Source organism: Tasmannia lanceolata, unplaced genomic scaffold (genome assembly GCF_043159265.1).
Source record: "Tasmannia lanceolata isolate RefF3 unplaced genomic scaffold, GAP_Taslan_0.1 ptg000006l, whole genome shotgun sequence".
Taxonomy (NCBI): Eukaryota; Viridiplantae; Streptophyta; class Magnoliopsida; order Canellales; family Winteraceae; genus Tasmannia; species Tasmannia lanceolata.
The window spans coordinates 25,766,981-25,790,324 of record NW_027518683.1 but is presented as its reverse complement, the minus strand read 5'-3'; the positions used below and the strand labels follow the sequence as shown (position 1 = coordinate 25,790,324).

Here is a 23,344-nt window from a genome sequence, read left to right as displayed (position 1 = left end):
ATGGTGCCTCAGACCTCACATCAAGGGGTAAGTAAACAATCACCCCAATCACTGGACTTGTATCCATTTTACCAAGAATACTAGTAACAGTAAGGACATCCTAATATACGGACAATTGAAAATCTAATTGGAGCCACAGAATGGACTAGAACTACAGTATTGTAGTTTCAAACACTATTTAAGAACTCCCCGAGTCAATCCTCTACTTGCCCGAGTCGACTCCCTTTATCTTGGATGAGTTCTTGTCTGACTTTGCATTTTGCCCTACTAAGTCGATCAAAACTCCTTTTTATCTTGGCCGAGTTCTTGTCCGAGTTTGCATTTTGCCTACTAATTCATCAAAACTCGCATCTAACATTTACACACAATAGTAGACTCCCTTTTACCTTGGCTGAGTTCCCATACGAGTCTGAATTTTGAAACAAAGGTTTCAAACCCATGTCATTCTTGAGTACGCGGCTAAATCCCTTGTTTCCAAGGACCACCACTAACAGACTGAACATCCTCAAAAAAGAGAATGAATGGAAAAATGTCTGGACCACACTGATGTCTAAGAAGTGGCCCATTGTGGTTTTCAGTTGGAAGCACTAATGTTAAATCCACAGGAAACATGAATTTTTTTAGGAGAAAGCTTAATCCAAAAAATCACCAGGACATCATGGGTCACATCTCTGTAGCCTGTAAAACATTGTCCAACCTGTAATCTATGGTAACAGTACTCGAAATTTAGTGGAGTTCAAGCTACTGATAATTTCTTATATCCGAGATGGAAAATAGTCATGCAAGAATATACAGTTTTATACAAACATTCTCACCATTGCATTTTGATACATGTAACACAGGCCTACCCTAAGTCGAGTTCATGATGGAGATGATTCGGCGCCATCATGGAGAGCACAACAAACGGTGGCTTTGTGATGTCCTTGGTACACTCTGATGGCTTCCCCTGTCGCCATTGTCCATAGTCTTGCAGTTGTATCAGAAGAAGCTGCAATTGAAATTTTTATTTTTTTTAAAAAAGGAAGAAAAACCCTCATTATAAAGGTAATGGAGAATCAACTACAAAGAGAAACAATTAAGAGAACATATGATCCATATTACAAGACTTCGCAAAATGAGTGCAGTGACCTATACCCGTAATTAAGTAAGCCCCATCTACAGAGAAAACACAATCCCATACCCAGCGCTGATGACCTGTGGAGATATGATCCAAAAACACCGAAAATAAAATAAAGATGACTCGAGATGGGGCTAGGTTAGAACAAAAAGATGAAACCATGCAAGGATTCTGATTCAAGATTTACCTGTCAAAGTTTGCTCTAACGTGAAACCGTCAACATTCCATATCTTAACAGTGTGGTCAGAAGATGCAGTGGCCAGATACCTAGAAAAATTCCAATAGATTCATGTAAGAAACCTTACTTGAATCCCTCATAGAAACCCACAAAATATTGTAGAAAATAAATATGTTTGATCTAGATTTAATGGATAAACTTTAAGTAAAGAAGTGCTTCAGGACAAATGAAAATGAGATATTGAACCTGTGAGGTTCACAGAACTCCGGCGACAGTAGACATTTTAGGATGTAGCCATTGTGTGCTTGTAGTTTATGCAGTGGTTCAAAATTCGTCATAGTCTGTAGCGGAAGAGAATTTAGGGTTGCATGAAGAATGATTAAAACTATAATAATATTAAAGGTACAATTCTACTATCAGGAGTGATAGAATGAAGGGCGCCTGCCTTGCAAAAGCCAGTTTCCAGGGCGCCCCCATTGGTCAGTTTCAGCAAAAGTCAAATAAGATGGCACCGAAAATAGAGGATGGCACAGGGAAAAAAACGTAAAGGCTTTGACTTTTGCTAAAACTGACCAATGGGGGCGCCCTTGAAACTGGTTTTTGCAAGGGCGCCCTTCATTCTATAATTTCTCTTCTACATTCTATCATTCCTCTTCAAAAAAAACTAGTGGATTAAAGCTAGCAGCATGCATAAAATTTAAAAACTAAGCACATAGTACAAGGATACCTGTGTTCCGCGTAACAAACGCCAAACATAACAAGTTCCACGATTATTTGCAGCAACAACTAAGCTCCCATCCCACATTACTGTCAGAGACCTCACAGCAGTATCTACCTCTGGAACCTACACAAGCATTCATTTTCAAATTCAATAAATGATGGGTCATGAATACAACAAGAAGGCCTCAGAATCTGAAAGTTCATATCATTGGAAAAGTGCACTACGTCAGTAACTTACCAACTCACAGCTGCATGAATTTGCGGTCAAATCCCATACACGTATATTTCCATTTTGGTCGCCGGATATTAGTTCTGTCTGCAACAGCTCACATAAATGGACAACGCCAATGTCAGATTAATAACCGGAGGTGTTTGTATCTTGATAAAGCATTAAATCAAAGCAAGAATAACCATGCCACAACTTCAGGGAATCAGATGGACATAACATCAGTCGGGTTTAGAAATCATGGGTCTTGGGCTTAGAAGCAGGAATCTTCCCTCGGGGTGCCGCTCCCACCTAGGAACCTCGATTCAGCGCTCCTTAGGAAGGAGCTTCCAGGGAGCGCGACCCCAAAGTGACAGGAACTGCTCTCATGACGCTCTCACCTACTTCTATTACTCCATAAGTCTCACCACTAACTTCCTTGCATCGAACTTCTCCAACTCTTCAAAGTAATTCATTGGAGCAAGCACAAAGGCTTGTGCATCTTCAGAAGGTGTGAGGAACAAGTGTACGTAAATGAAAATGGTGAAGATAGTTAGAAATTACTGCTATTTTATGTACTTAAATTTTGAAAGATACATATAAAAATGGTTTGAAACTATTATTTTTTGATGTGCTTGAATTTTGAAAGATATATAAATAAAATATTACATGCACACTCCCATGGCGCTCCCAAACTTAGACTCTTCTAGACCCCCCGCTTCCCCGCCCCCGCTCCCGCACCCGCTTCGTGCTTCACTCTTGGGTTGGGTAGGGTTTCAGGTTGAAAACCCGACCCAATCACTAGTCGGGTTTAAAGAAGAAAAAAAACCTAAAACCCAATCTGACTCTTGTAGGTGTGCTATGATTTTCATAATGAATGTTTGGAATCTTGGAAGATGAAGTGACAGAGATGGTGCCAAAAGTAAATATAGAGAAGGCCTATGACCATGTGGAATGGGAGTTTGTTAATTTCAAAAAACAATGGGTTTTGGGGCGAAATGGAGAGGTTGAATGAGGGAATGAATGACGAGCTCTTTATTTTCGATTAGGATCAATTGAAGTCGTAAAGATTTCTTTCAGAGCTCGAGGGGCTTGAAGCAAGGGGATCCGCTATTCCCTTCTTGTTCTTGATAGTTGGAGAGGCATTGAATAAGATCGTGGAGAAATCTTGTCAACTTGGTTTTATTGAAGGTGCGTTCATTAGGGAGGTGGGGCACGATTTCCCATCTTCAATTTGTCCACGATACTATTATTTTCTCTATGGCCTATATTGATCAAATTGGTATGCTTCGTACCATTATGAGGTGGTTTGAGGTTGTGTCAAGGTAAAAAGTGAACTTGGGAAAAACCTTTGTAGAGGGGTTGATTCTTCTGTGTCACAGTTGGCAAAAATATTTGGTTGTAGTATGACAGAGGTTCCAAGGACATATCTTAAATTACTTTTTGGTTTGAGTATCCTCTCTAGTGCCCTTGGAACCCAATTATCAAGAACATGGAGAATAAGCATGCAAGTTTGAAGAAACCCTTCTTTCCCTTGGGGACAGATTATTCATATTAAGGCGGTGTAATCTAACTTGCCTATTAACCTATGTCCCTATTTAAAAGCCAGATGTGAGCGGCTAAACACCTTGAGAAGTTGCAAAGTAAATTTCATTAGAAAGGGAACGAATAAGCCAAAAGGATGCATTTAGTAAATTGGGAGGTCGTTTGCTTACCAAAGAAAAGTGGCTGTTTGGGGGTTGGAAATTTGCTGGTTGTTTACCAAATAAGGATCTCCTTGATAAATGGCTTTGGCTGTTTGGCAAGGAAAGAGAATAGTAATTAAGGGTAAATATGAGAAAGGTAAGGATGGGTCAAATATAGTTAGGAAAAAATCAAAGCTCGGGATCTTGAAAAAATAGTTTGTCATGTTCTTGAGCAGTTTACCTGTAGTACTAGGTTTAGGGCGGGGAATGGGAAAAAGGGTGAGATTCCGGCATGATATTTGGTTCAGTTAGTGTCCATTGTTTCAAGCTTTTCTCAACCTCTTTAGGATAATGATAGATCAAAATGTGAGTGTTCATGATTTCGTTTAAAAGAGGATGGGTAGTTTTTAGGAACATTAAGGACCCACAGATTGATTTTTCAGCGTCATCTCATTTGTTTGCCCGAGGATTGCTTTATTTCACAGGCGTCGACAGATCGCACCTCGACATTAGGGTTCTTTCTTCATCAATTCATTTTTTTGTGTGTGAACTTATATTCCCTACGTGAAGTGACCTTCCCTTGGAAGAAGGTTTGTATGGCGCCCATCCCAATCAAGATTCAACAGTTTGGACCGTGATGTTGAAGAATATTATATTGAAGATATACTTAAAAGGAGGTACTCATAAGGCGAACAGGTGTCCGGGTTAGGCTTTGGGTTTTTTAAATGTTTTTTAGGTTGCCCCGACTTCGGTCAAGGAGTTTATGGAGATTTATCAGTTCCGTCATTTGTGTTCTCTGGGTTAGGCTTTGGGAGATGATTCCATTTGAAGTTTTTGGAGCAAGGAGGGAGGGGGGGAGGGGGGGCACATTCTCGGTAGCTTCGTAGGCTCTGTAGGAAACAGAGGGCCAAATCATTGGTCATTGGCGTGATATTCTAGAGATTCGAAATCCTAAAATGTAAACTATTGATGTGATTGAGCTTAACGTTGATGATTCATCCCCTGGCAACCCTGGAGCAAGGAACATTGGAGGCGTCTTTAGGGATAGTGAGGGGACTATATTTTATTCTATTCTGGGTCTGATTGGCCATGCAAATTCTTCAACGGTAAAGGTGACAAGTCTCTGGTTTAGGGAAGCTTGGGGTGGACGGTGAGTCACAGAGTCAGCCAATGTGAATTCTTGGGCGAAGTATATTAGTGCGAGGCCCGTGGTTTTAAATATCCACTGAAACTGGCATAAAACGATCGAATTGTTTCAATTTCCATCCCCACTTAAAGGCATACTGAAATTGAAATGCATCCCAAAACCAAAACTGTAAGTGTATTAGTGGTATACTATGCCAGTATGTATCACATATTTATATTTATATAATTTGCATGTGAAATGTGATGTATGCATTATGCATAAATATTTATATGAATTATTTATGCATAAATATTTATATGAATTATATGTGAAATGTGGTATGTACTGAATTATCTAACATGAGTGACAATGCATGTTACTAGGTGTTCGATGTTGTTAAACCATTATGGATGGTTGTCTTGCTTATGTGATGGTTATTATGTATGTATTTGTGCTTACTCTAGCATTTCCTGAAGTTTCATCTTAAAAAACAATCATTTACAAATGTTTCCGTATGTTTTCGTAATTTAACAAGATTTCCACTGAAATTTCCAACCAAAACCAAAAGATTTATGTTTTCTCGTCAACCGAATCCAAAATTTAAAACCTAAGTGGGGCCATGGAGGTTGGCACGGTACATTGACGAGATCACGGATTTGGTTTGAGGAAGAGATATTGTTTCCACATACATTCCAATGAATGCTAATGGCTCGGCAGATAATTTGGCTAAATTGAGGTTTTCTAGGGATGTGGTCCGAGTCTCCCGCAGATTTTATTTTGTAATTTTTTCTCTTATTTTATTAATAGGGGACTGATATCCACCCGACCATGTTTTGATAATGAGACAAATCCCCTTGTTTTTTAAGAAGTTGTCAAAAGCTATTACAATTCCCAAATAGCTCTCAGCAGCCAATTCGAGACGTGTAAAACAAGGTGATTTGTCCCATTATCAAATCTTTGTGCAGATATCAGTTCCCTAATTCTTTGTCGTCTTTGTCAAAAATAAAAATAATATAACTGCAGCAGTGAAAGAAGCTTCACCTGATTTGGATGTAGAACGACAGTGTTAACAGCTGCACGGCTTTCATATTCCCTTTGACAACCTGGAGCCCTGAAAACGGATTTAAGATGAGAATAAAGCAACAAAAAATGCACAATAATGGGTTTTTTTTGTTTTGAAAGGTTCTGCATAATGATGGGTAGACAAAAATAAGCACAAACTAAATTGTTCATGAGAAAACCCAAAATAGTATCCAGAAGACAGTAGTGTAAATGACCATATTATAATATTTGCAGTCAAAAATAGCATAGAAAACACAAATTAAAATAACTGTTAAATAACTAGCTACCATGGGAGCAACAGTAACAGAGAAGCAGATTTGGCCATTAAAATCAACAATGCATCTTATTCCTGTCAGATTTTTTAATGGTACATTTCAGTCACATATTCATTTCACTGTGATGTGTGAAATGCACAACTTTGTCGAAAGGAGCCTGGTTGGCATTTATTAAAACATTTTCTTACAATAATAGAAGCTGGAAAAAAAATGTGGAATTCGGGTGAAAAAGAAAAAGAAACAGCTATCATGAATTCCTTGAAAACCAAAAATAGATAGAAGACTGTCCACGTCTGGAGGATGCCCCAGAACAGGTAACAGTCTACTTAATTACCACGCTTGGGTTGCTTTCATTTAACAGAACTAAAACAATAAAACAGCTGTAAGAGTTTCAATTTTATCATTGTGTGGGCTACCTCAACAATTAAGAAATCACTGTCAACCACATTCAATTGTCATCTTGGGTAGGAAATGATGAAATCAGAATGAGTGCTATATCAATTTGATACGATATCTATATAAATATGAGTATTTACAAAACCATCAAGATGGTTTACGAGTATCAGTCTAATCAATTATCTGTTATTTTCATTTGAAAAAAAATAGTCTAATCAATTACCCAGAATTGGGTTACTTTTCAATATTGTCTTTATATAGGTTTCTACGAGGACAAAGAAATTACCCACCCTTTTACTTACTGTATTAACCATATTCCGTAATTACATTCACCTAACCTGGAATCCAGATGGAACAATCAGCAATGAAGCTATTGGCTGTCTTTATTCTATGCCCTCTTATCCTCTGCACTAGCAAAAATAGCATGAGCATAATGAACGGGCTCTTTAAGTGATGGGGCTTTGATTGCAAATGAATATATGGATTTCTATCACCGAAGTGGGAGAAGGGGGTTATTTCAGGGTGGATATGTAGAAAACTAATGATAGTGGAATGGGGCTACATGGCGCTCTTGGATAAGTACATTGTGTCGTCAGCTTGGTGCTCAGTATTGGTGAATGGTTCGTCCTGTTGTTTCTTCAAGACTTCTTAGAAGCTTCACCAGGGCGATTGGTTTTAATTTATTTTTTTATTTTTTTGAAAAGTAACAAAATTTTATTAAAACAGCAGCCATAATACAATAAAATGACACGCACAAATAAGTCCAGGGCGATCTGTTGTCCCTCTTTCGCTTCACTATTATGGCTCATCCTCTTTAACCGAATGATTTAAAAGGCAAGGGTTGGCAACCTTATTGAGGTTTTAGGGTGGGTTCCTCAGGGACAGAGATTACTCATTTGCAGCATTTTGACCAGAGACTCATAGGCTTTTGTTTTGAAATATGAATGAGGTGGTGCGGTCCAACCAGAAACCTCATCTTTGAGGAGTATTCAATCGGACACTCACCCATGTCACTTTTTCCTCCTTTTGGATCTAGCCAATCAGACTGCTTTTCCACGAGAAGTGATCGATTAGAAATCCCTTTCTTCCTGAATATGCCTTTATTCGTTTGAAACTTTGTCTAATCCATGGCAAATTTAAGTTCCTTCTTCAGGAACTTCAAGATCAAACAATCCAATGTTCCTCTAACCGATCCAACCCCCCTAGCAAGATCAGTTTCCAGTCTTTGAGCAACAGATTGCTTGCCCTAGTGATAAATATACCTTCACCAGATCTAGTCTTTGATAGTTTGCTTGCTCTGGTGATAAAGATACCTTCACCAGTACTAGTCTTTGAGCAACAGATTTGCCCTAGTGATAAAGATACCTTCACCAATTCTAGTCTTTGAACAGATTGCTCGCCCTGGTGGTAAAGATACCTTCACAAGTTTCCAGACCCTGAGCAATAGATTGCCCGCCCTTGTGATAGAGAGACATTCACCAGATTCCAATCGTTGAGCAATTGATTGCTCGCCCTAGTGACAAAGATACCTTCACCCCTTTCCAATCCTTGAGCAATAGATTGCTCGCCCTAGTGGTAAAGATAATTTCAACGGTTTCTAGTCTTTAGCAATAGATTTCTGGTGATAAAGATATCTTCATCATTTTCTAGTCCCTGAGCAATAGATTGCTCGCCCTAGTGACAAAGATACCTTCATCAGTTTCTGGTCCCTGAGCAATAGATTGCTCAATCTAGTGATAAAGATATCGTCACCAGTTACACTGTTTGAGCAAAAAATTGGTCACCTTAGTGAAAAAGATGCGTTCAACAGTTTCCAACCCTATTTTCCCTTAACATTGACAATCGTTAACCCTAACCCTGGTCCTTTTTATGCTAAAAAGTCTTGATCTGTCTCTGATTCAAGTAATGCCATAAAACCCTACTTGCAGCCCTTAAACCTATATCCTTTCCACCCAAAACTCCCCAATATATCCCCTACTGCCCTACTTTGTCAAAACCCCTAAAAATCAATCCTTTCTTGATCTGTTACAGATCTAAGAAAAGTATAAAACAACCTATGATTTGTGGACACGGACACGGACACGAGTGTCGCGTGTTGACACAGACACGAAGTGTCAGACACGGCGAACTCCCAAAATTTAGAAACGAGGACACGTCTAAAATAGAAAGTACATACAATCATGATTTGTGGACACGGATTCGTGTGCCGAGTTTCGACACGGATATGAGGTATCTGACATGGCAACCCCTAAAAATCTAGAAATAGTGTCACGCTCGTACACATACATACATATAAAGTTATTGACACTTCTAGCATCACACTTAAAAGTGTCTAAAGGAGTGTCAACACCTACGGACACAGGTGTCGTGTCGGACACGACACGACACGTGTGTCGGCAATAAATTCAAAGTGTCGGCCAAATCGTAGAAAACAACCCAAATCCTTCTAGCACTGCCCCTGCTTCTGTTACATGTAACAGTTCTGAAACCTGCTAACAGACCCTAAAAATGTTATGTGTCAATTCTGAAGCCTGTAGCCGCAGTCCTAAACTCTACCACATCAGCCCCCATCATTGCCTCTTCATCTACTAAATCAGTCCCTTTTAGTCTCTGAAAACAGTCCCTTTTAAACGCAACCAACAGTCCCATACTAGAAATGCTAAACAGTCCCTAAACAAAACCTACAAACAGCCTTAAGCCGGTACCCAACCCAGTCCTTAAACCTGTTCACGTACAACCATGGTTTTAAATTTCTGCCGAAACGGGCATAAAATGACTGAAATGTTTCTATTTCCACCCTCACCGAAACCGAAACCCAAACGACTGAAATGAATAAGCCAAAATCATAAGTGTAATAATGATATAATATATCAGTATGTATTGCATAATTATATTTAAATGAATTCTATGAGAAATGGGGGCAAATATTATGTAAAAATATTTATTTGAATTACATGTGAAATTTGGTAGGTATTAAATTATTAGACATACACAACACTGCATGTCACTAGGTTTTGAATGTTTTAAAACTTTTTTTTTTTTTTTTTGAAATGATAATATATTAAAGAAGGTGGGCCGAGATGGACCGCCAAAGATACAAAGATAATACAAAATAATCAAAAACAGCAAAGACAGTAATGGAAACAACAGGACACCACACGTCTCACGGAGGAAGGAAAGCAAAACACTCCAACCCCTCTTTGAAAACACCATATCTTTGTAAAACTATTATGATGATTGTCTTGCTCATGTGATGGGTTTTTTTTTTATTTGAATGGTGCTTATGTGAGGGTTTCTAAGTGTATTCTTATTCTAGCATTTTCTAAAGTTTCATCTTTAAATTTTACCATTTGCATATGTTTCCGTGATGCCACTGAAATTTCCAACTGAAACATTCTGTTCCTGTGCCAACTGAAACCAAAATTTAAAACCTTACCTACAGCCTTATGACACCTGTCAAAGCCCCTTGACACCCGTCATCAACACTAAACACCAAAACAGTTCGCTTCATGTGATCATAGAAGTTGAGCCAATGGGTGGATTACAACTAATTTTGGGGTTTCCTTTCTTTCTTTGATTTTTCTCCCATCCTAAAATTTCAGGCTGATCCAAAAGTTGTAACTAAATTGAGATCAGATCTAGGCTGTCGATCTCTAAGTTTTTACGGATTTGTGAATATTACCAAATCTAAATTCCAATGGTCTGATTGACCTGATATTTGAAGATCTTCGTCATCTTAACCAATCCTAGCAAATATCCAAAAATTGCGAAAATCCAACAGGTTGGATCTTCTCCAATTCCCTCGACCGGTTACAAAAGTTGTAACTAAATTGAGATCAGATCTAGGCTGTCGATCTCTAAGTTTTTACGGATTTGTGAATATTACCAAATCTAAAATCCAATGGTCTGATTGACCTGATATTTGAAGATCTTCGTCATCTTAACCAATCCTAGCAAATATCCAAAAATTGCGAAAATCCAACAGGTTGGATCTTCTCCAATTCCCTCGACCGGTTACTAATGTTAGTGTGGTTATCCTATTCTGAGAGTTTCCACCTTCCTTGGAACATCTTGCATCAATTTGATAGAGGAGTTACAATATTTAGTTGTTTCCCCTTTTGGTCCAGCATCAATTGGTATCAAAGGCTAGTTTTTTATCCCCTGTGGCAACTAGAACCAGAAGGGCTAACAAGGTGGGACTCACTGATAGTGAAAGAGATTATATACTCTTTAAGCTGGTGGAGAGGATAAAAAACTTTGAGATTCATTGGAGGAAGCGTTTTATGGCAAAGGACAGTCCACAATGTTGGAGGAAAAGGCAAGCAAATTACACCATCACCTAAGACCAATCCTAAGCTTTCCAATGTCAAACAAAGCTCGCAACAACCTCCTACAAGTTGGCTAACTCGTGAGACACTATAACTAGAATAAAACAGATTGGAACCTGTTATGTCCAACAAAAAACATTAACAAAGTGGAGGTGCGAGGTATTGAATTAGAACAAGCAAAGAGAACTAGCCTGTCTGAAGCTATAGAAATATGTGTGGATGTATATTGCAAAGAAAGCGTACAAAAACTTGATTCCTTTGGCGACCACCATTTGATGCAGAACAATACCTAATTTAGGGAAAATCCTACACTCTAATGGGATTAAGACTTTAGGACAGTTTAGGGCTTACGCGGAAAACTAAAAGGACACTTAGCAACTAACCTAGGGCTAAATTAACGCCTAAGTAATCTATGGACAACAGCAATAATGAGACTTAAATAGCATAAATAATTGTAAAGATTGTAATTAAGCATGAACTAAACCTTATACAAATCAATCAAAGCGATAAGGATTCGTAAGATGAATTGATAATAGAAGGATTAGTCTGAAACTAGGCATACGCATGCAACCAATTAAAAGAAGTAAAAGATATTGTAATGCATGTCAATTAGATATAACAAAAGCATAGAAATTAATAATAATCAATGAAGAAAAATATTAAAAAAATGTACAGCAGCAGCAGGAATTTGGTCAAAATAATCCATATTTAGGCCATAGAGGTATTTTGGTAATTTCTACAAATCTGAAAATTGAAGGAAACTGCTGTCCAGATCTTAGGTAAGGTTTTAGATAGGTAAAAGAAAGGTAATTCTAGGGTTTAGGTTCTGATTTGATGGTAGGTTTAGGCTATGGATTTTTAAAAAGGATTTCCGGGCTTGAAAAGAGTGCGAATTTTCAATTGACTGCAAGAGGGGTTTAGAGCTATGGATCTTGGATGCTTTGGCTGAGGTGTAGTCCCAAATAAAGTCCTTCAAAGTCAAAAGATGAAATCTTAAACGATGTAGGAGATATTTGCATTTTGCGTTTTTGTATTTAGGGTTCAAGAGCACAAAAAAAAATTTGAAGAACTAATGACTTACTTGTTTATGGCTGATTTGAGAGGAGAATAGAAGTGGGAAGATGAAAGGGGATTGAGAAGAATGGCTCCAAGCCACCAAGAAGAGAGAAGAGCTTCAATAGCTTCTTTTGCAAAAACGTTAATTCCTTATTCAATATTTAAAAGTCCCTTACATTGCTTTCATAAGATGTATTTATAAGAAAATAAACCCTAGAAGATAACTTAAAACCTAAGCAACTAATCTCAACCATTCATCTAATCCAAAGTAAACTAAGTAAAGTTAAAGATTGACCAAAAATAGTAATCCCGTAATAGACTTATACCACTTCCTAAAAACACTCATAACTTGCTCAAAACACATCCAAATCATGTGATCTTGGGCATGGTTTTAAATTTCGACTGAAATTTTGGATTTCGGTGGGCAGCAAAACCAAAATTATCTGAAATTTCATTTTTTCGTCATTTACCAAATTTCGGACCAAAATTTTGGATTTAGGTCCGAAATTTCGGTAATTTTGGTAATTTCGGTCCGAAATTTCGATTAAATGCCATTATTTATTTTATTTTTTTAGTGTTAAAAAATTTCGGCCTAAATTTCGGAATTTCAATCCGGAATTTCAAACCAAATTACTAAATTTCGGACCAAAATTTCTGATTTCGCCGAAATTTCGGTTTTCGGTGGGGTCCGAAACGGTTACCGAAACCGAAATTTTAAACCATGATCTTGGGCTCATTAGATAGGTAATTGAAAAAACTTTCTAATAATACAAAAAACACACCAAACGGATGAGATTTGATGCCTAAAAAGTAGGCTATAAATAAAATGATGAAAATAGAAAGTAAACAATAAAAAAAAGACGCCCATGTCTGTGGCCCATGCTAGAGTCCCCCGCCATCAGACACGTCCACGTCTACGCTTGTCAACCTTGAATCCACGCCCATTGTTGATGTCCCCATCACTATTCAATCGTGTTTGCATGGAATGATCACTTAATAGAAATGTGTGAATGTATATTGTAGAGAAAGCTTAACAAAATTTGCTTCCTTTGGCGACCACTATTCAACCTTGTTTGCGTGGAATGATTGCTCGTAAAGAGCTCAAATTCAAGTGGCAAACAAAAGCTGTGACTGTTATCCAAACTTAGTTCCGTTAATATTTGGCTTGTTCACATTATTTGTAGATAAACGGTTGCTTAAAAAGTGCCCTGGAAACTTCAAATTGCGATAGAGGCTAGGAGTGATTTACAAATTGCCCAGATAAAATTGGAAAGGTCGAGTGAACTTGCATGGCAACAACAAAAAGAAATATGGATGATAATTGATATGGAAGAAACCTTAACACAAGAGAATGCACAACTGTGATCTACTTTTCATAACATTCTGTGTCTAGCTCATTATTAAAAAAAAAAACATTATGTGTCTAGCTTTAAATTATTTCATAAGCAAATAGAAATTCATTAGGATGGAAAAAAACCATTCAAACAAGGGAAATAGATGTCCATTTTGAGACACCTATTCCTGTCTAGATAATACTCAAGAACTTATGAAAATTGCTTTACAAGATTATTGTACCTCAAATGACATAATCCATCAGACATCTTGTGCCAATACTCCACAACAAAATGGAGTGTTTGAATGCAAGTTGCCAAAATCATGATAATTAATATCCTTGTTAGAAAACACTACTGGGTAGATGTCATACTCCCGGCTTGCTATATCATTAACAGCATGCCTTCATCTGTCTTGGATAATTAAATTTCTTATTCCATTTTGTTTCGTAACATACCATAGTTTAGTTTGTCTCCTCATAGCTTTGGTGGTGCATGTTTTGTTCATAATTGTCTCCTCATAGCTTTGGTGGTGCATGTTTTGTTCATAATTAGGGTCTGGGTCCTAATAACTTATCCCTCGTGCAACAAAGTGTATCTTTTTAGGTTATCCATGTGTTCAAAAGGGGTATCGATGTTATCATCCCAGTGCCCATCGAAATTATGTTTGTGTTAGTGTTGCCTTCTTTGAGGATGCATCTTATTTTTCTGCAAAAGTTAGCATCTTGATGTGGACTTGTACTCAAAAGGACCACAACTCTACTACCAAAGGTTTCAGTTTAAGTTTCAGTATGCATTTTGCTCATGAAGGAAACGAAGGCATGTCGATTTCAGGTAGAAATTACAGTGAAAATCATGCAAAATCATGGAAACATATGTAAATGATAGACATTTAATATGAAACTTCAAGAACTGCAAGAATACACACAAATACACACTCAAAAATCATCATATAAGCAAAAAAAAAACTACCTATAATTGTTTAACAATATCGAACAGAGATGTGTTGTCATGCATGTCTAATAATTCAGTACATATCACATTTCACATGCAATTCATAAAAGGGCAGTGATAAATAGACTCCCCAAATGGATAAATCGACTCCCCATGTGTCTATCTCTCTCCTCTTTCTCTCTCTAACCTAGAGGAGAGAGAAAGACAAATGGGGAGTCGATTTATCATTTTGGGGAGTCGATTTATCACTCCCCTTCATAAAAATATTTATATACAATGCATACACAACATTTCACATGCAATTCATATAAATATAATTATGTAACACATACACGCATCGTATATCACTAATACATTTACGGTTTTAGTTTCGATATGCGTATAAAGTGGGGATAAAAACAGAAATGTTTCGGTCATTTTGTATCGGTTTCGGTATAAAAACAGAAATATTTCAGTCCCTTCGTCTTGGTTTCGGTAAAAATTTAAAACCATGCTTCCACTGTGTCCTCTTGCACTCAACATTGCATTACTAATTTTGAGTCCTTTAATCTTATTTGAATATTTGAGTCCTTTAATCTTATGTATCCTGTATATCATTCTTTTTCCTTGCCACGGTCTTCTATTCCTATTCCCATGTCATATCAGCAGCCTAGGATGTATTTCAAGTGGAAAGGTGCATAAATGAGGAGATGAGATGAAAGTCATTCATAAAAATAACATTTGGCAGTTGACAGATATCCCTTTAAGGAAATAGGGTGCGAGATGCCGTTGGGTGCAGGCAGTTAAATATCACATTGATGACACTGCAAAGCAATTAAGGGCTAGGCTTGCTGCCAAGGGTTATACTCAAACCTTTGGTGAGGATTATTTTGAAACTTTCTGGCCAGTTGCTTGCCTAAACACACTGAGGATACTCATTTTAGAAGTTGTGTTTGATAAGTTGACCTCTGTATCAAGTTGATAACAATAATGCTTTCTAACATGGTGAATTGCAAGAAGGGGCTTATATGAAGCAACTGTTAGGTTATGTTGCTCGGGGAGAGAGTAAGCTGAAAAATATCATTTATAGTTTGAAAAAATCTCCTCGAGCATGGTTTGATAAATTTAGTAAGGTAATTGTAATCAAGGTTTTAACATTCAGTTTCGGTTTTGTAACTTTTGTCACCACATTTCACATGCGATTCCTATAAATATAATTATGTAACACACACTGATCTGGTATACCGTACACCAATAATACACATACGTTTATGGTCTTGGTATGCGTTTTGGTATGGATGGAAATGCAAATATGTCAGTAATTTTGTGACAGTTTCGGTGGAAATTTAAAACCATGAGTGATATATGGGTTTGAAAGTACTTATTCTGATCATTCCGTATTTATTCGTTAGCAACAGTTGGTGGTGATACCAGTGATGTATGTTGGCATCATTGTCACTGGTAGACGACATCACTGTCACTGGGAGTGATCAAGGTGGTGTCGTTGATCTGAAGTGTCACTTGTCCAAACATTTGAAGAGAAAAGATCTTGCTCATATAAGGTACTTAGGCATTGAAGTGGCCCAATCCAAAGGAGTTAGCCTCTTACCAGAGAGGGATGTTAGGATCTAATTCTAAACTAGTTGAAATGCTGAGGGATCCTAATACAAAGATCAATGCAGGTAAGGGTCAACAATATACTGATCATGGATAGTGTAGAAGATTGATTGTAAGTTTGATTTAGTTAACGGTCACTCAGCTTGGCATAACCTTTGCAGTTGGGGTGTTTAGTTAGTTTAACCACTCACCAAGAAAACAGCAGTGGGATGGTTTGTAGAATTTTGATATATCTGAAAAGATAATTTAGGCAAAGGTTTTCTATATAGACCATCTGGCGGATTGAACATTAAAAGTTTTTCTGATGCTGATAGGTCTAAGGATCAGAATAATCGGAGGTCCACATTTGAATATTGTATATTTGTAGCTGGAAATTTCGTAACGTGGAGGAGCAAGAAACAAAATGTTGTAGCCAACCCAATGTTGAAATTGACCATAGACCAATAGCTCATACGTTGTGTGAAACGATGAGGATTAAGCCTTTTACATGGCTTTATTGTTCCAAGTCTTATGAATATGTATTGATGTATTGTGATTTGTGACAATCAGGCGGCCATCTACATTCCCAACTATCTTGTCTTTTGTGAAAGAATCACACACATTGAGGTTCACTATCATGTCATTCCATCAGAGACACAGTCATGAGTAAGAAAATCGGTACTCTGATGATGAGTTCACTAAGGGGCTAGATATTAGTCAGTTTCAAATAATTTATAATAAGCTGTGCATGGATGAAATCTTGAGGGTGTGTTAAAAGAAGTGTGATTGTAAGCATATTTACCCAATAAGGGTATTTTGGATATTTTGAGTTTCTAATCGACACACTCCACCCTATTCCTCTCTTCTATCCTCCACTCTTTCTACCTATTCTTTTCCTTATGAAATGAACAGTCTCGACTGAATCTTGGAAATGAATTTGATGATAGAAAGAAATCAGCCTACTTCCACGGTCGACTTCCAGTGAAATCGGATTGACAGCAGGCCCACAACTTCTTCAATGCCCGAAAGGTCAAATGAAGCTCATCTGCCAGCATGCGGCGGCGGCCAGAAATCCAGTCTCGCCGAAGAACAGAAGCCAAAGGCTAATCAGTAGATTGAATCACAGTTAGCAAAACGTGATTTGGCAAAAAAACGGGAAGGCAAAAATTTGAGTTTAATACAGTATAGATTAAAAAAGCGTAGTAAAAACGGAAACACAAGAAAATAAGTGTAAAATTTTGTCATTTACAAAATATGGTGGGCGTAAAATTGGAATGTTGGCCAAAAAATCATGTTTAAAATGTTTTTAAACGCGTTTAAAACGTTTGCCTCAAAAGACGGAGTTTTTTTCTTTGTAAAAGCTTTTTTTTTTAATGGCAGATAGATTCATTAAAAGAAAGGGACCGAGAAGGACCGTGGAAAGGTGTACAATCAAGAAAAAAACGATAAAGACATACAGAAAGAACTGAGGAAGAAAATTGAACAATTCGAGGCTTTCTTTGTGCACCCCAGCTCTCGCCAGACTATCTGCTTCGCCATTGGCAGATTTTATTTTATTTTAAATCGCCATTGGCAGATTTAAACGGAGTATTAAATGGCACACCAATAAAACGCGTTTTTTTCAAAAACAAAAACGGCGTTTGAAACGGAGTATTGCTAACTATGGTTTGAATCAATCAAAGATGGGACCCATCTGATGTACTGGACGTGCCTCATTAGATTACATTGGGGTTGTGCACTATTAAAGAGGAAGATAAAGATATTACACTACATTGCAACGCTATTATCAGAGAGAGAGAGAGTGAGAGAGAGAGAGAACTCTCAAACCTAATCCTAACCCGATCCGTACACTTTTCTATATCCCCCCTCTCTCTCGCTTTTCTTTAGATTTGTCTCGATCAAATCTCACCCAGGAATCAGAAGATAGATGGAAATCAGCCTCCTTCCATGATCAACTTTTGATTAACTTTAATTGACCGCAGCTGCTTCAATGGTTGAAAAGTCATTCAAAGCTCATTTGCATACGCAGTGCTGTGGACGGAAATCCAATCTAACCAACAAATGGAAGCCAGAGGCTGAGGAAGCTGCTTCTGCATGTGACGATTAAACGGGGTATGGGGCGGATTCACATTGTGTTGTCGCCAGAAAATATGGTGGAGACCTGACAAAAGCTGCATTGGAGTTTACGTGAAGGATCGAAGGCGGTCATTGTGATGGATACCAACTCTCAGGGTTTCAAGATACGACTGTCGAATGGGTCCCACCTTTGACTCATCTAAACTATTCACTAGATAAGTCTTGCTTCGAAAACGAATCATCCAAACTCAACATCAAATAATGTGTAGTTTTTGTTGATATTTACACAATAAAACATCTTAAGAAAGGTCTAACGAATGAGCAGTTTGCATAAGTCAAAGTAAGACCTGCTACATATGATATTGCTACCCCCTTTTCGAGCATTTCCACCTTTTGCTTGTCATTTCCTAAAAATTGGTTGCATTTCCACCCTCTTTTTATTTGAGTATTCAGAAAACGATAAACAAAAGGTGGTGAAAATGCTAGAGTGAGAGAAGACACAGCCATGTGTTTTTAACATCACCATCGTAACAGAAAAGAGGGGGTAGACAACATGGGTAAATAGTACCATTATAAGAGAGAGTATATGAGATTGAGGGGATTATTTTTACTGCTTAATTTGATTAGAGGGAGAAAAGGAGAAAGGAAGTAGCTAGAGAGGGAGGATGGCATCTGTAAATACAATAATTGGCAAAGAGAGATGGAGAGAGAGAGAGTAAGAGAGGAGATTTTTTATTTCTAATGATGATGATGAGAGAAAGTGGATAAAGAGAATAAGAGAGAGAATATAGCATAGTCGCCAGTATGGATTCAATAATTTGGTTAAAATGCAAAGTCAGCAGGAATCAGAAGGACCCACTCAAAGACACGCTTCCACATGCCCATCCTCAATTAATGTATTATGTAGATTTAAGTACTACCATAGAGAAATGTTCCTTTATACTATGTAAATAAACTATAGTAAGCCAGTTATGGTACCTCAAATCCCAAATTTTTACTGTACCATCTTCAGAACCCGAATACATCCAATTGCCATCACATTGAAACCCCACCGCCATAACATTGCTAGTGTGTGAATCATAGCTTATCACCTGATATTGAAACACAGGAAGTATAACAGTGCAAGTACAAAATAGAACAAATAACAATAAAACTTTGGCAGAAATGAAGAATTCTTAAAAAGAAAAGACGTACTGGTTGAGGGCTATTTGAGTTAACTTCATATAACTTAATGTGAGGGTTTCCAGCTGCAGCCAGGTACTGCTTATCAGGAGTTATTTCCAGGCGATTAACTTGCTGCACATATAAAGCTCAGAAAAATCAGATTTCACTCGTGGCAAAAATAAAATTATCAAAGATACGCCCAAAAGCTCAGGAATTTGGAAAGCACATATATAGTATATGAACCAGAGTTTTAAAACAGTGCCCGATCGGGCATGCTCTTGAAAAAGGCACCACCCTTGATATTTGATCCAACAGCAGCCCCTTAAAAAGATGAAAAAGGGGGCTGCTGTTGGATCAAATATCAAGGGCGGCACTCTTTTACCAGATCATGCCTGATCGGGCACCATATAATTTCTCTATAAACCATTACCATATCTGAAAAATCTTTGATCTTATATCAAAAAGACCAACATGACACCGATATGTCAAGACAAATCGAAGGACAATCAGCATAAGAAGATAGTTGATTTTATGATTTAAAGTTGCAAACCAGATAAAAAAAAGGAAAAACAGATTAATGTTCTTGCAATGAAGATAGGTTTTGTTAGCTTCACAGTCACATTTATATTTACTTCATTTCTTTACTTACCGTGATTTTTTTCTATGAAATATATTAGGAAGAGGATAAAGGAAAGAGAGATGGGACAAGATGACCCCATGAAGAGAAAAAGAAAACTCGAAAGAAAGAGGAGACACCCGAAAAAACCGACTATAAAAGAGGTCCCAAATCCATACTCGAAACAGGCATATCCATTCATTCCTTTCTTGCAAAAGAATCTGCCATGTCGTCATTTCTCAGGATATGCTTATATCAAACGGATTGAGCTCCCTTCCCAAATTGAGAACTTCAAAAATAATATTTGTTACTCATATGCTTAGCACTGAATATGAAAGTGTTGTTACTAGTTTTTACCACACGTTCACTATGTCAACAATGCCAACAGCTACATAGATTATCTCGGTGACAGCCAAAGTTCAACTTCCCATAAGAATCCTCCTTCCTATAGCAACAAAGTTCCTAATAGCTTTTGAGTTCTCTTGTTCTTTCTTTTCCCTCTTTCTGAATGATCATACCTAGAAACCAACTCAACATTGAGCAAACTCTATGACAGGAAATAATTTCAAAATTTTAAAGTTCAATCTGCCTTCGTTGGCAATGGAATTTTCAGCTCAGGTGCATAAGGAAAGAAAGGGAGCTCCTAGAATAGATGAGAGGGATAAGGTTACCACATACGTTACAACTTTAGCAGGTGAGAAATTTTGTTCCTTTCTTCTTTTAACTGGTATTGTTTTTTTGTAATCGGTTGGTAGAAAATTTATCCGAAGGAAAAACAATATGCAAGAAGGTTTACAAAAGGAGAAGGATTCATTTGGTTTGCAACTTCTTTTGCCTCCGTGGATTGAGAACACTACTAGCACAATTTCTTGGACTACGGTGTATGTGAAAATCTTTTGGCTTATCGTAGAGACCATTGAAGGGAGGTTTAAGATCCTCTAGAGCACTAATCTTGTCGTTATCTCCCACATCATATTGAGGTCTTTATGCGATTCCAGTTCATTTGTACAACTACATGATAGACCTGTAAGATCTCCATGATAAAGAAAGAATCCTCTCCCCTTTGATAATCTCCTATCTATGAATTGGAGGTCCAATTCCAACTCTCCTTCTCTTCAGCAACCCTAGAATTTCTTTCAAACAACATGCTGATAAAATCCCAGTTGAAGAAAACAAAATGTGCAAGGTCTCAATCTCAAATGAAATTTCTTTGTTCTATGAACACTATCATGTAGCCTTTCTTATAAATATGTTTTTTGGGAAATTTTGTTTTAGATATCCGTTGTTCACCAATTCAATGTGTGATAGCTCAGAAATTTAAGAATAAAAAATTGGCAGAATTCATCCCTACCTGAACCAATCCAATCCAAGCAAATTAAATAACCGACATGTCAAATGACAGATATCAGAGAAAACTAACAGCTTCTGACAAAAAACCCATCAAAACTACCAATAATATATATATATATATATATATATATATATATATAGGAGAACTGTTTCTAAGCTCGAGCTTAGATAGCTTATCTGAGCTCGAGCATCCAAAACTCATGTGGGCCCACATTTTTTGGGTGATCCAGAGCATTCATCTGAAAGGCCGTTACATAGATAGCGTGTGTACCAAAAAACAGGTCCATAAGATCATCCTAACCCATCCAAAAGTGGAGGGGGAAATGGACAGATACTGTTTCTCCACAAATCTGCCCATTTTTTCCCTCCACAAATGGAAGGTTTAGGATGATCCTAACCCTTGAATTTTTGTGGACACCCTATCTATGTAAGGGCCTTTCAAATGAATGCTTTGGGTCACCCCAAAAATGTGGGCCCACACAGTTTCTGAGCTCGAGCTCAGATACTGTTTTCCACGCACTCACGGAGCATGAAATTAAGCCCAAATATTCCGTTTGTTATTTCCCAACTACAAATCTCATAAACACATTCTGTAAATTAATTCCGACAAGCATATAATCAAAATTCTAATGACCACAAAAAAATGATAGAAAACTTGAATTAATAAAATTAACAAACTTACCGAATCCTGGTACTGAAGGGTGCGATAACACCGTCCGCTCTTAGCTTCCCAAAACCTAATAGTGTGATCATATCCCGCAGTCGCCAGGATCACCGAAGGTTGACTCATCTCAATCGCCAGCCCAACTAATCAACAATAGATATAATAAGACAAAAAAAGGGATGAAAAGGCAAAATAATCTATAGAAGAAGAAAATAAAAAGGAAAGCGAAAATTTTAGTTACCCTTCAATTCTCAATCCATTCTATATCCTGCATTTCAAAATTCATCAAATCAGTAAAATTATTCACTATAGAACCCTAATCTCTTTTACAATAATAAATCTAACAGAGAAAAAAGAATAAAGAATCCATCTCATTTATATAAAACAAAAGATCTCAACAGCACAATCAAATGATATAGGAGTTTATGAAAGCTTTCAGAATTGTAAACTGAATTTTGAGAATCTCCTTAAAGAACAGAAGATTAAACCACTTGATCACAAAGAAATTCAAAAACATATAAAATATCACTGAATCAAGGCTCGATTTTCACAGAAAAAGGAAAATCTGAAAATTTTAGGGAATTGGACTTTTACTCATTTCAGAAACAAAAGATCGATGGAAACCCTAAATCCCCAATTTTTCTTCTTTTTCCTCTTCTGACATGTAAACGTTTTGGGTTTTGAAGAGTTCTTCTTCGATCTCAGTATGGAGAAATGGAAAAGAGCAAGGGACATGCCCTTGAAGTATAGATGGGCCCACTAAAACTTGCGGCGTGGCATAATTTGCCAGTATATTCTTTTTACTTGGGATAGTCACAATCGAGGGAGTTGTCCCAGGTAAAAAAGGGGGGTTGAATATATCATATCCATTTGCCTTAGCAAGATGCTAACTTGCGCGGATATGCGTGCAAGTGTGTAACATGGGTCGGGCTCAACCCGATTTCGGCTTGGGTTGGGTTGCGTTGATCTTTAGGGTTGATCTTAGGTGATCTTTAGGCTTTCTCTTGGGTTCTCTTGGGCCTTTTCTCGGATTACTCTCTTGTACAGTCGTTGTTGAGTAGACATGGGAGGGATTAAGGTTTGCATGTTATGCCCGTTGTAATTTTTGTAATTATGCTTTCTCATAGTGGAAGATTGTGTTATCACCCATGGATGTAGGCACCTGGGTCGAACCACATAAAATCTTGGGGTGCATCTTGCGGCTTGCTTTTATTTTTACTACTCCGTCTAGCTTGCTTTTATTCTTACTACTCCGTCTATTTTGGCATGATCGGATCAAATTTTTCCTGGTGGATCTCTCAAGGATTCTAGTTGTTGTTTCGCACACAAGGAAAAAAATACATCGTTGTGGACCTGATTTTTCAGGTTATCTTTAAAACATGGATTTTGGGAAGAGTAGTGCTAGGGAAACCGAAAGCGGACCGAACAAATTATTTCAGGTCACAACATCACTAGTGATGTGAGCA

General features: G+C 37.5%; 1 protein-coding gene across 1 annotated transcript; it reads right to left on the bottom strand.

Annotated features, from left to right (window-relative positions):
- Positions 1–725: 725 nt before the first annotated feature.
- LOC143880154 (target of rapamycin complex subunit LST8) lies at positions 726–22,611 on the bottom strand. Its single transcript, XM_077382932.1, has 12 exons — positions 22,473–22,611; positions 22,120–22,146; positions 21,897–22,021; positions 19,279–19,380; positions 19,063–19,175; positions 6,073–6,142; positions 2,254–2,331; positions 2,023–2,139; positions 1,542–1,636; positions 1,305–1,384; positions 1,135–1,194; positions 726–988 (listed from the first exon to the last, which is right to left on the bottom strand). The coding sequence occupies exons 3-12, from the start codon at positions 22,002–22,004 to the stop codon at positions 861–863; spliced, it is 951 nt and encodes a 316-aa protein (XP_077239047.1). The 5' UTR covers positions 22,005–22,021; positions 22,120–22,146; positions 22,473–22,611; the 3' UTR covers positions 726–860.
- Between the last annotated feature and the right edge of the window lie 733 nt (positions 22,612–23,344).